General features: G+C 55.5%; 1 protein-coding gene and 1 long non-coding RNA gene across 2 annotated transcripts in view; one reads left to right on the top strand and one right to left on the bottom strand.

The window, feature by feature from the left end:
* Positions 1-3,791, top strand: part of FARSB (phenylalanyl-tRNA synthetase subunit beta) — a 267,705-nt gene extending 263,914 nt beyond the window's left edge. Inside the window, exon 17 of the mRNA XM_085634265.1 lies at positions 3,532-3,791. Within this exon, the coding sequence (XP_085490391.1) occupies positions 3,532-3,683 (152 nt within the window). The 3' untranslated portion in view covers positions 3,684-3,791. The remainder of the gene's footprint in view (positions 1-3,531) is intronic.
* Positions 1-13,596, bottom strand: part of LOC146785295 (uncharacterized) — a 221,390-nt gene that overhangs the window by 15,988 nt on the left and 191,806 nt on the right. The window lies entirely within an intron of this gene.

Genomic DNA, 13,596 nt, shown 5'->3' with positions numbered 1-13,596 from the left:
ACAAGGAGAAATAAATATATCTCTCCTTGTTAGACCTCCCATGGGAAGGTGCAGCATTTAGATGAATATGCCTCTTTTTTACGCATGCCTTTACGACGCGGTCGTTACAACAACCGCGTTGTAACAGCGCATACCATTACCCCGCAAATTGTAACAACGACTTGCGGAGGGGGGCGCTGGATGTTGGAATAGTATACCTTACTATTCCAACTCCAGTCTGTGCGGACAGTAGGGAAGGTGTTGGATTTTAAATCCAACACCTTCTCCCCCCTACGCAAGTCGTTGTTACGACTTGCGGGGTAATGTTATGAGTTGTGACAACGCAGTCTTAGTAACGACTGCGTTTTAATTGCATGCGGGGTGACTGATTCGTTGTAAGGGCTGTTTACCCATTTATTTATTTATTTATTTTTGAAAAACCTTTATTGATGTTTCAATCATTTACACGTATGGGCCTACAACCCCCCGGGGCCGGCCGCTAAGTAACCAGGATAATAATAGCAAATGTCAACACATGCGGCACCTCGGAGAGCAAAGTCTTCAATCCAATATAGTCCGGCCAATGAGCCGCGCAGGTAGGACACCAGGAGAGAAAGGGTTTTTCATTTTATGATAAGACAAAACAGTAGGATCAGGTGCCAAACAATTTCCCAACAGCGAGAAGGGGCAAGGATAAGAGACGTAAACAATAAGCAGCACTACATTAAATCAATGGCGCAGGCGCGGGAAAGTACGGATGAGGAGAAATATCAAAGATAGTTGCGCCTACAGGTCCCCGTACCTAAAGCCCAGCGAACCCCCCGGAAACTGTGGCACACATAAAGAGCAAACGATTCACAATCAGGGTGGTGTATCGCACTGATCCCAGAAAAAGAAAGCAAAAAGAAACAGAGAAGAAAACGGAGGCCATGGAAAAGGAGATAAAGACTAAAGAGTCCCCTCCCCCACCCCCCCACCCTGCACCTCTGCGAATGAGTATGGCCCCACCCCCCAGCAGTGTGCCTGTCGCCCTAGAACTAGACCCGAAATATAGAAGAGACAGGGAAAAAGGAGAGTGAGAAAGAGCCCCCCCCAGACGGGGGGGCGGAAAGAATATAATAAACTGGAGGAGGGCCTTAAAAACATACCCCCGGCTTCTCCCTCCCGCACGGTGAAGTCTCCCCCCAGCAAACGATTAGCAGCACCAAGTCGACCATATCAAAAAAGGGGGGGGGGGAATGGGGAGCATTATACACCAACTATGCGAATAACCACGAGAGCGCGCAACCATGAGTCCGCCTGTATACTAGGTGACCACCCCCGAAGGATCAGCCTCAGCCTTGACCGCTTTTTGCAATTCTGCCCATGCCTGTCCCTCGACCCAGCACCATGTCCGATGTCCCAAGGTACAGGAGTGTCCAAAAGCAGTCGGGAAGCGCCGCACACAGGTGGGGTGGAAGTCTCTGAGCATCCGCACAGACCGCTTCATGGAGGGGCGTCTTTTCCAGTGCCGCCCCAGGATCTACACTGCACACAAGGTCCAGACAGGCTGAATCAGCCAAATGAGACACACGTTGCTGGAATTGTCCCTGGGCCGCCGGAGACCGCGCACGGGACAAGGCCACCATTTTCCGCTCAGGTCCGATACCTCCGAAACAGATCAAGTCCACAGTTAGCTGACCACACGGTAGCATATTGTCCGGAGTGTCCGGCTGTACACTAATCGCGGGGGGGGCCGCAACATCTTCCTCTTGTGTGCAGTGTGGAAAGCCACTGTGTACCTGTGGACCAGCATGCCGCCACTGTCCCAACGCTGTTACCACACCATCTAGCTTCCCCTCCAGGACCCCGGCGCCATGTGCCAAGGAGTAATGAAGGGCACCAAGGGCCTCCAGGAGGTCGCCGTATCCCAGAGCAGCTCCCTCCGATCGCTCCGCCACACTCCCGAAAGTCACACACCCCCAGTCTCGTTGCGTCCCAGCGGACAGGATGGTAGGCTGCATCGCGACAAAATGGCCGCTGGGAAGGCCCGACTCGTAGTGGGGCCAGGACCCCGGGAACAACTCCTCAAAGTCCACGTCGCTGAAGACAGGGATCCTGGGGCAGGCACAGATTCAGCCGTTGCGCGGTCACGGGCAACAGTCGTCTCCGCCACGGACCAGCTCCCGCGAAAAGCCGGGAGCAGCCCGCAAGGATCAGGGCGAGCCAGGGACGGCGTCCGGGCAGCTCACCGTCAAAGGCAGGGGCAAACGCCACGGAATCCGAGAATTGCACACCCGGGCATGTCCTCAGTCCGCAACGTTCAGCAGGGGGGCGCGGCCGCAGCAAAATGCAGGCCGAGGGGCGCTCCACTTCGGTGGACAGACTCCACCCAGTCACCACAGGCCGCTGTTGTTCAACTGCCACCCGGCCAAGGCGTCCACTCGAGGTCCCGGCTTCGGGACCGCACGGGCCGCAAAGTTCAACCGCTGATTTCTCCGGTTGTACGGCAGTCAGAGACCTCGGAGTCACACGATCGGTTGCCACTTTCGTTTACGAACACGATCTCGTAGCGCAGAATAAGGATCTCATGCAGGATATCCGTGCGGGATGCGGAGGTTCACGGAGCCGGGAATCTACGCTGCCGTCCCGGTCGCCATCTTGGCTCCTCCCCTGTTTACCCATTTAGATGCATTGGTGGGTTTTGGTAAATCTGGGAATGTGTCAATATCCATTAGTAAAAGCATGGTAACACTCACGCTCCACCCATGAAACCACCTTCCCAAGGCAGAGTAATACAAGACCCTGACTTGTGCTGCCGTGCATTACTCCAGATTTAGCAGGCCACGCTCTGTGGCATTGCGTGGGAAATCTGACAAGTGTCACGTTGCCCTTGCAAAGCCATGCGTGATGCAAGTGCAACACAATACAATGATAAGTCTGGCCCTCAGTGTATTATTAACCCCTTGCCTGCTCATGACGGAACCGCTCCGTCATGAGCCACGGGCGCCGTGTGCTCATGATGGAGTGGTTCCGTCATGCTGCGGCCGCTCCGCCCACGCGGCGCTGATTCCCCGCCTGTGCGGGCGAATAATGCGAGCGGGCGAAGTCGTGACGGAACCACTCCGTCATGAGCACAGCGCGCCCGTGGCTCATGACGGAGTGGTTCCGTCACGAGCATGGCGGCGCCGCGCTGACCCGAACCCCCCCAGCGCCGCGGCGGAATTCGTGCCGCGGCGAAGGGGTTAAACAACTTAACGTTTACTAAAAAGGAATGGCCAATGTTTGTGGGTTAGCCAGGTCTTTGCACCTTGGCTGAGCACATACTGTCATATGCAGTGAATTCCTTGCACCATTGAGTTACATTGCTATCTGGCTACTTGGAAAAGAACTTTGGAGACAAGTTATGTCATTATAACATTTCAATGCCATAATGCAGATGGAAATCTTCTCATAAGAGAAAAATAATAAGGGCAGAAAATTATTGTGGTACATTGATCGAATATAGTAACAAAAATATGAGTTACTCTTGGGTGAAATGTTGATTTTTCTGTTTTTTCTTCATTTTTGCAGACCCAGCCTTCTTTCCTGGTCGCTGCGCTGAGGTTTTTGCTGGCAGCAGAAGCATTGGGAAGCTGGGAGTGCTCCACCCTGACGTTATTACGAAGTTTGAGCTTACCATGCCATGCTCTGCCCTGGAAATAAACATCGAGCCCTTCCTGTAAACGAGCAGATGGCCTTGTAGCCAAATCTCCCCTCCTTTCCTCATATAGTTCAGCTCTGGTCTGAAGGACTCGCCGCCTGCACTAACATTTAATAAAATATGAAGTCTGTCTGCTTTTCCTTGTGATTATTTCGTCCATTTGGATGCATTAATTGATATAATAGACACCCGGCCTCTGATAAATTTAACATGAAGCCACTAAACTAAACCATATACGAGTCATCTGTGCAAGATATTTGACTTTTAAACCGACAACAACTTTAGAATCAGTTTACATCTCAGCCTTTCCTGGGTGAAATATAGAAAATTACTGCGAGGAAATTTATTGGTAGAGAACCAGCTCTGAGAATGTGTTTCAGAACCATCTTGTTCCATGGTTTATTTTAAAACTTGAATAAACACATTTTGATTGATGTGAGCCATTGGTTAATAGGTATTTCCCACAGTTTATCTTGTATTGGTTCAAGGATAATATTTAGGGCCATATTTACAAGCCCCTAACACTACCGGAGCATCACTTTTTTTGACGCGCCGGTGGCGTTTGCGCCATTCCCAATATTCACAAGGTGGCGCTAAGCCACTTAAAGGGGTTTATTGCCACCTTGTAAATATGCCCCTTTCCGCCGCAATCTGCGGTGGCAAAGGGGTGGGCCATGGGTGTTTCTGTGGGCATTTCACTCCAACACCCATTGCTTTGTGAGGCAGCCCCAGATTTACAAAGCTGGCCAGCGCCAAAAACTATGGCCAGGTAATACCCGGTCTTCGAATGGCGATATGAGGCGAAATTATTAATTTCTCCTCATTTTTTGCTCTTTCTCTGCAGCACACATAGAAATAGCAAATCGCTATTAGTGGCCCATCCTGCACATAAACAATCGCCCTTGTATCGCAGGCACCGTTGCAAAATGGCGCAAGGGTTCCTGCACTGGTGCTAAAGGCAGCATTTTTAGGTCTCGCATACGCGCTGCGTTGGGGGACCCTTAGCCGTCGCTCTGCTCTTTTTGGAAGCACATTCTCGTGCTTGTGGCGGGAGCGAGCAGAGGCGCGCGCCCACAAGCACGAGTATGTGCTTCCAAAGAGAGCCGACTGCGTGCGCACGCATGCACCACTCCCGGGCCAGCAAACACACAATTGCAGTGCCAGCAGTGTGTTATGCTTTTACTGTGACAAGCATATCATTTACTTGGGGTTTTGCTTTTACTGTGACAGTTTTCTCATCACTTCTTGCCATCCTGCTCTATCTTGCTTTCTTTATTTTTTTTTTATCATTCACTCTGTTTTGCTTTGACCTTTTCTCACTATTTGTCACCACGTCAACTGCCACCACATCCACCACCACGTCCACCACCATGTCCACCACCACGTCCACCACCACCACCACGTCCTCCACCCCACCACGTCCTCCACCCCACCACGTCTTCCAACCCCACCAGGTCCACATCCACCACCACCATGTCCACCACCACGTCCTCCACCACCACCATGTCCTCCCCCACCACGCCCACCACCACGTCCTCCACCATGTCCAACACCATGTCCACTACCATGTCCACTACGTCCACCATATCCACCACCACCACCATGTCCACCGACACCACCACGTCCACCACCACCACGTCCTCCACCACCACGTCCACACATCCACCACGTCCACCCTCACGTCCACCACCACATCCTCCACCACCACGTCGTCCACCACCACATCCACCACCACGATGTCCATCACCACGCCCACCACATCCCCATCCATCACCACGTCCACCACCACCATGTCCTCTACCACCACGTCCACCACCACCATGTCCTCTACCACCACCACCAGGTCTTCTACCACCACCAGGTCCTCTACCACCACCATGTCCTCTACCACCACCATGTCCTCCACCACCACCACGTCCTCCACCACCACCACATCCTCCACCGCCATGTCCACCACCACCACGTCCACCACAACCACCACGTCCACCACAACCACCACGTCCAGCACCACTACGTCCACCACCACATCCACGACCACCACCACGTCTACCACCACGTCCACCACCATGTCCTCAACCACGTCCACCACCACCACATCCACCACCACCATGTCCACTACCACCATGTCCACCACCACGTCCACCACTGCCACCATGTCCACAGCGTCGTCCACCACATCCACCACCACCATGTCCACCACATCCACCATCACCATGTCCACGTCCACCACCACCACATCCAACACCACCACCACGTCCACCACATCCACCACTACATCCACCACAGCCACACCACTACATTCACCACCTCCACCACATCCAGCACCACCACGTCCACAACCACCATGTCCACCACCATCACGTCCACCATGTCCTCCACCACCACATCCACCAAGACCAAATCCACCGCGTCCACCAATTCCACCACCATGCCCACGTCCCCCACCAGCACGTCCACCACATCCACCAACACCACCTCCACCATGTCTACCACCACCAGCATGTCCACCACATCCCCCACCACCGCGTCCAACACCACGGTCACCACCATCATGTCCACCTCCACCACCACATCCTCCACCACCACATCCTCCTCCACCACCATGTCCACACCACCACGTCCACCACCACCATCACGTCCACCATGTCCTTCACCAGCACGTCCCCCACCACAACATCCACCAACACCACCTCCACCAGTAACACCACCATGTCTACAACCACCACCTTCTCCACCATGTCCACCACAATCTCCACCACCACCCTGTCCACCACCATGTCCACCACGTCCACCACCATTACGTCCATGTCCACGAGCATGTCCACCACCACCACGTCCTCCACCACGGCTACCATCACCACCATTTCCTCCACATCCACCATGTCTACGTCCACCACCACCACGTCCTCCACCACCACGTCCACCACCAGGTCCACCACCACTACCATGTCCACCACCACCACGTCCACCACTACCACCACCATGTCCACCATTACATCCACCACGTCCACTAACACCACCACCAGGTCGACCACGTTCACCACCACCACGTCCACCACCATGTCCACCACCATGTCCACCACCACCACCACATCCACCACTACATCCACCACAGCCACATCACTACATTCACCACCTCCACCACATCCAGCACGTCCACGTCCTCCACCACGTCCACTACCATCACGTCCACCACCATGTCCTCCACCACCACATCCACCAAGACCAAATCCACCGCGTCCACCAAGTCCACCACCATGCCCACGTCCCCCACCAGCACGTCCACCACATCCACCAACACCACCTCCACCATGTCTACCACCACCAGCATGTCCACCACATCCACCACCACCACGTCCAACACCACGTCCACCACCATCATGTCCACCTCCACCACCACATCCTCCTCCACACCACCACGTCCACCACCACCATCACGTCCACCATCACATCCACCATGTCCCCCACCAGCACGTCCCCCACCACATCATCTATCAACACCACCTCCACCAGTTCCACCACCATGTCTACAACCACCACCTTCTCCACCATGTCCACCACAATCTCCACCACCATGTCCACCACCCCCACTTCCACCACCACCCTGTCCACCACCATGTCCACCACGTCCACCACCATGTGCACCACCACTACGTCCATGTCCACCACCACAAGCATGTCCACCACCACCACGTCCACCACATCGACCACCTCCTCATCCATCACGTCCACCACCACATCCACCACCATCACGTCCACCACCACCACGTCCTCCACCACCATGTCCTCCACCACGTCTACCATCACCATGTCCTCCACATCCACCATGTCTACGTCCACCACCACGTCCTCCACCACCACCACGTCCACCACATCCACCACCACCAGGTCCAGCACCACCAGGTCCACCACCACTACCACGTCCACCACTACCATGTCCACCACTACCACGTCCACCACTTCCACCACCATGTCCACCATTATGTCCACCATGTCCACTAACACCACCACCAGGTCCACCACGTTCACCACCACCACGTCCACCACCACCATGTTCACCACCACCACGTCCACTTCCATCACCACGTCCACCACCATGTCCTCCACCATCATGTGCACCAACACCACCATGTCCACCACTACCACATCCACCACCACAACATCCACGTCCACCACCACATCCACCATCACGTCCACCACCACCACATCCACGTCCACCTCCATGTCCTCCACCACCATGTCCACCACATCTTCCACCACCATGTCCACCACCACCACGTCCTCCACCACCACCACGTCTTCCACCACCACGTCCTCCACCACCACGTGTACCACCACCACCGTGTCCTCCACATCCACTATGTCTACCACCACATCCACTGCCATGTCCACTACCACGTCCACCACATCCACCACCATGTCCAGCACCACCAGGTCCACCACCACTACCATGTCCACCACCGTTACTTCCACCACCATGTCCACCACTGTTACTTCCACCACCAGGTCCACCAACACCACCACCAGGTCCACCACCACCACTTCCAACCACCACCATGTTCACCAACACCATGTCCACCACCTTCACCGCCACTACCATGTCCACCACACCGTCCACCACTTCCACCACCACCATGTCTACCACCACCATGTCCACCACCTCTCTCCACTATCATGTGCACCAACACCATCACGTCCACTACCACATCCACCACCACCACCTCATCCACCTCCATGTCCTCCACCACTATGTCTACCACATCCACCACGTCTACCACCACCATGTCCACCATGCCCACCACCACGTCCTCCACCACCACGTCCTCCACCACCACGTCCTCCACCATGTCCACTACATCCACCACATCCACCTCCACCACGTCCAACATATCCACCACCATGTCCACCAACACCACCACATCCACCACCACCACGTCCTCCACCATGTTCACGTCCTCCACCATCACCACGTCCACCACCACCGTGTCCTCCACGTCCACCCTCACATCCACCCCCACATCCATCACCACCACGTCGTCCACCACCATGTCCACCACCACATCCACCACCACCATGTCCATCACCACGCCCATCTCATCCCCATCCATCACCACGTCCACCACCATGCCCTCTACCACTGCGTCCACCACCACATCCTCCACCACCACGTCCACCACGTCCACCACATCCACCACAACCACCACATCCAGCACCACCACATCCACCACCACCACGTCCACCACCACGTCCACCACCACCACCATGTCCTCTACCACCACATCCTCCACCACCACCACGTCCACCACAACCACCACGTCCAGCACCACCACATCCACCACCACGTCTACCACCACCACGTCTACCACCACCACCATGTCCACCACCACCACCATGTCCACCACCACCATGTCCACCACCACCACGTCCACCACCACCACGTCCACCATGTCCACCACCACGTCCACCACTGCCACCATGTCCACCGCGTCCACCACCACCACGTCCACCTCCACCACCACACCCACCACATCACCATCCACCACCACCATGTCCACCACATCCACCACCACCACCATGTCCACCGCCACCATGTCCACCACCACCACATCCACCACTACATCCACCACAGCCACACCACTACATTCACCACATCCAGCACCACCACGTCCAACTCCACCATGTCCACCACCACGCCCTCAACCACGTCCACAACCACCATGTCCACCACCATGTCCTCCACCACCACGTCCACCAAGACCAAATCCACTGCGTCCACCAAGTCTACCACCATGCCCACGTCCCCCACCAGCACGTCCACCAACACCACCTCCACCATGTCTACCACCACCAGCATGTCCACCACATCCACCACCGCCACGTCCAACACCACGTCCACCACCACATCCTCCTCCACTTCCACGTCCACCATGTCCCCCACCAGTACGTCCCCCACCACAACATCCACCAACACCACCTCCACCAGTTCCACCACCATGTCTACAACCACCACCATGTCTACCACAATGTCCACCACCACTACGTCCATGTCCACCACCACTACCACGTCCACCACATCGACCACCACAACATCCACATCCATCATGTCCACCACCACCACGTCTACCATCACCACCATGTCCTCCTCATCCACCATGTCTACGTCCACATCCACCACCATGTCCACCATTACGTCCACTAACAACACCACCAGGTCCACCATGTTCACCACCACCACGTCCACCACCACCATGTCCTCCACCACCACATTCACTACCACCATGTCCACCACCACCACGTCCACCACCATGTCCTCCACCATCATGTGTACCAACACCACCATGTCCACCACCATCACGTCCACCACCACCACGTCCACCTCCACGTCCTCCACCACCATGTCCACCACCACCATGTCCACGACATCCACTACCACCATGTCCTCCACCACCACGTCCACCACTGCCACCATGTCCACCGCGTCGTCCACCACATCCACCACCACCATGTCCACGTCCACCACCACCGCATCCAACACCGCCACCATGTCCACCACCACCACGTCCACCACATCCACCACTACATCCACCACAGCCACACCACTACATTCACCACCTCCACCACATCCAGCACCACCATGCCCACGTCCACCACATCCACCAACACCACCTCCACCATGTCTACCACCACCAGCATGTCCACCACATTCCCCACCACCACGTCCACCACCATCATGTCCACCTCCACCACCACATCCTCCTCCACCACCACATCCTCCTCCACCACCATGTCCACACCACCACGTCCACCACCACCATCACGTCCACCATGTCCCCCACCAGCACGTCCCCACCAACACCACCTCCACCAGTTCCACCACCATGTCTACAACCACCACCTTCTCCACCACCATGTCCACCACAATCTCCACCATGTCCACCACCACCATGTCCACCACGTCCACCACCATGTGCACCACCACTACGTCCAGGTCTACCACCACGAGCATGTCCACCACATCGACCACCATCACGTCCACCACCATCACGTCCACCACCACGTCCACCACCAACACGTCCACCACCACCACGTCCTCCACCACCATGTCCTCCACCACGTCTATCACCACGTCCTCCACATCCACCACGTCCTCCACCACCACCACGTCCACCACCACATCCACCACCACCAGGTCCAGCACCACCAGGTCCACCACCACTACAACGTCCATGTTAGAATGGGGAACCTCTGGTTGGCATAGGTAGGTACTTGTGACAAGCAGTGGTCCCTTCTTCTATTCAGGGCGAGAGAATTACCCCTTCAGAACAACCCCTGCTCACCCTATAGGTAGTGTGGCGCGAGCAGTCAGGGCTAAACTTCAGGGCGCTAGTCAGTTAAGCATTTATGATCACACACAGTAAACCACAACGATCCCCCACAAACGGACACCAGGCGTAAGTTGTATCAAAAATACAGATGCTTTATATAAAAGATTCTTTGTTACGCAGGCATGTACAAGACCATCAATAACGGTTGCGAAATGGAAGCCACAAGATGATAATTAGGCACTGTTCTTGTCTTTGGTAACTTATTCGATCACGAGCGCTTCACAGGGCTCGGTTGAGTCGGTCCAGTCACGATGATGCGCAGTGCACCCGGGATACAGTGATACGGGGAAATCGGAACGTTGCGGACCCCGAGTCCGATAGATAGTTCACTGTACCTGGGAACGTGCGATGTGCTTGGACGAGTCTTCAGGGGAGATGCAGGTTCTGCACCTCGCGGGTCTAACGGATCAAGAATTCAGCGGGCGGCTCTCGGTAGACAGGTGCGGCCCAGGGCCTCCGACACGGACTGTGCGGGAGGTCACTGCGGAGGGCGGCACGGTCAGACTCTGGCTGGGAGGTGAAGCGGGGCGGCCGGATACGTTACGACGTACGGGCGGCCGTCCGAGGCTTGATTTCACTTCCCAATTAGAAATCCGGCGGGAGGGCGAGAGGGCACCAGGCACGCTCCAGTGGCAGGCAGGTGACAGGGAAGCGGGGCGGCCAGCCTCGATGGGTCCAGAACAACTCAGGTAGAGCGGGGCTCTCGGCGAGGGGAGGCGGCCAGGCTTCTGGGTGTCACGGCCCTAGGAGGGATGCGAAGGTGCGCAGGGCACTCCGGCGGGAGAAAGCACACGGCTCGAGTTCTCAGACGAGCGGAGACACGGTGAACCCACTGGTCCTGGGGTTCAGTTCAGGGGGCAAGCTCTTCTTCCAAGCCCTTGGAGATAGTTGAAGAACAAAGTGCAAAAGTCTCTTTCAGTCTTTTTCCTCTCCTTCCTCAGCAAGGCACCTACTGCAGGCCAGTCCCTCAGGTCAGGGAAAGTTACTCCTCCTTCAGCTTCTTCCAGGTCCTTCTAGTCGGGCAGAGTTCCTTCGTGGTTCAATCTGGATCTGATTTCTTAGGAGCCAGGCTCCTACTTTTATACAGGGATTCTTTTGTTCTTTAGCGCCAGGGGGCCTGGGCCTGGCTCAGTCCAGTTTTGGAGCACTCTGTTGTGGTGACTCGGCTTGTTCCTTTCAGCAGCAGGGCAGAGACATCAGCCGCTCCACAGGGGGCGGCGCCGGCTTTGTGGTGGCAGAGCACAGGTCTATTCAAGAGTCAGGGTGTACTCCTCCCACCCATCCTGGTGTAATCTCTCTACCCACCACCTGGCAGCCAACCTGTCTCCTGGAATCCCCCAGCCCTGCTCCTGTACTGTTGCTAGGCAGAACACACACACACAGCAGCGGCGGACTGAGATGGTCAGGCACGCAAAGGCTAACTTTCTAAAAGTAGCATTTGCTAACCCAGGATATTAAAATAACCTTTACTAAAAGATGTATTTTATTATCCCGAGTTCAGGCATACTAAACATGACTTTCTACCATGCTCTCTGAGTCCACTGGGGTCACAGCGTGTAGCGATCCCAGCAGCCCATTCTGGCCTATGGAGAGCAGGTAGCCTTCAATAGTGAAAAACGAAAATGGCTGTAATTCACTATTAAGACATGCCACACACATCAGGGCATGTCCTACCTTATGCCTACAATGCACCCTGCGCTTAGGCCTACCAGAGGGGTGACTAACATGTAGTTAAGGGAAGGTTTAGGGACTGGTAAGTGGGGACACTTGCTCAGTCAGCGCGACGGTACCAGACCGCGCGCAGGTTCTGCAATGGCAGACCCTCGACACATTTTACCCCGCTGCTTCGGTGGGTGGCACAAGCAGTGCTGCAAGCCCACTAGCAGCATTTGGATATACAAGCCCTTGGCACCCCTGGTGCACTCTACTAGGGACTGATAGTAAACCAAATAAACCAAACGTGGAAGTCAATTCACATAATACATTTTACCATAGGGAGCACTTGCACTGTGGCACTGGATGGCAGTGGCACAGTGCCCTGAGCAGCTAACACCAACACAAAAACACATTGAGGCACAGACAAAAATGGAAGGGTGACCCACGCCAATGGTGCCAGGTCCACCACTACCATGTCCACCACCACGTCCACCACTTCCAACATTATGTCCACCACGTCCAATAACACCACCACCAGGTCCACTACCACCATGTTCACCACCACCACGTCCTCCACCACCACATCCACTTCCACCACCACGTCCACCACCATCATGTGCACCAACACCACCATGTCCATGTTAGACCTGGCACCTTGGCGTGAGTTCCCCTTCCACTTTTTGATGGTGTGCCTCGATTGTTTTGCTGGTGTTGTCCGCTCAGGGCACTGCGCCACGGCTAATCCGTGCCGCAGTGCAAGTGCTCCCTAGGTAAAGTGTACCTGTAATTGATGTTCATGATTGGTTTATTGGATTCACTGTCAGTCCCCAGTAAAGTGCACCAGGGGTGCCAGGGCTTGTGAATGCCAATGCTGCTGGTGGGCTTGCAGCGCTG

This window comes from Triturus cristatus, chromosome 11 (genome assembly GCF_964204655.1).
Source record: "Triturus cristatus chromosome 11, aTriCri1.1, whole genome shotgun sequence".
Taxonomy (NCBI): Eukaryota; Metazoa; Chordata; class Amphibia; order Caudata; family Salamandridae; genus Triturus; species Triturus cristatus.
Note: the sequence above shows the minus strand (reverse complement) of the source record. Positions and strands in the feature narration are given on the sequence as shown.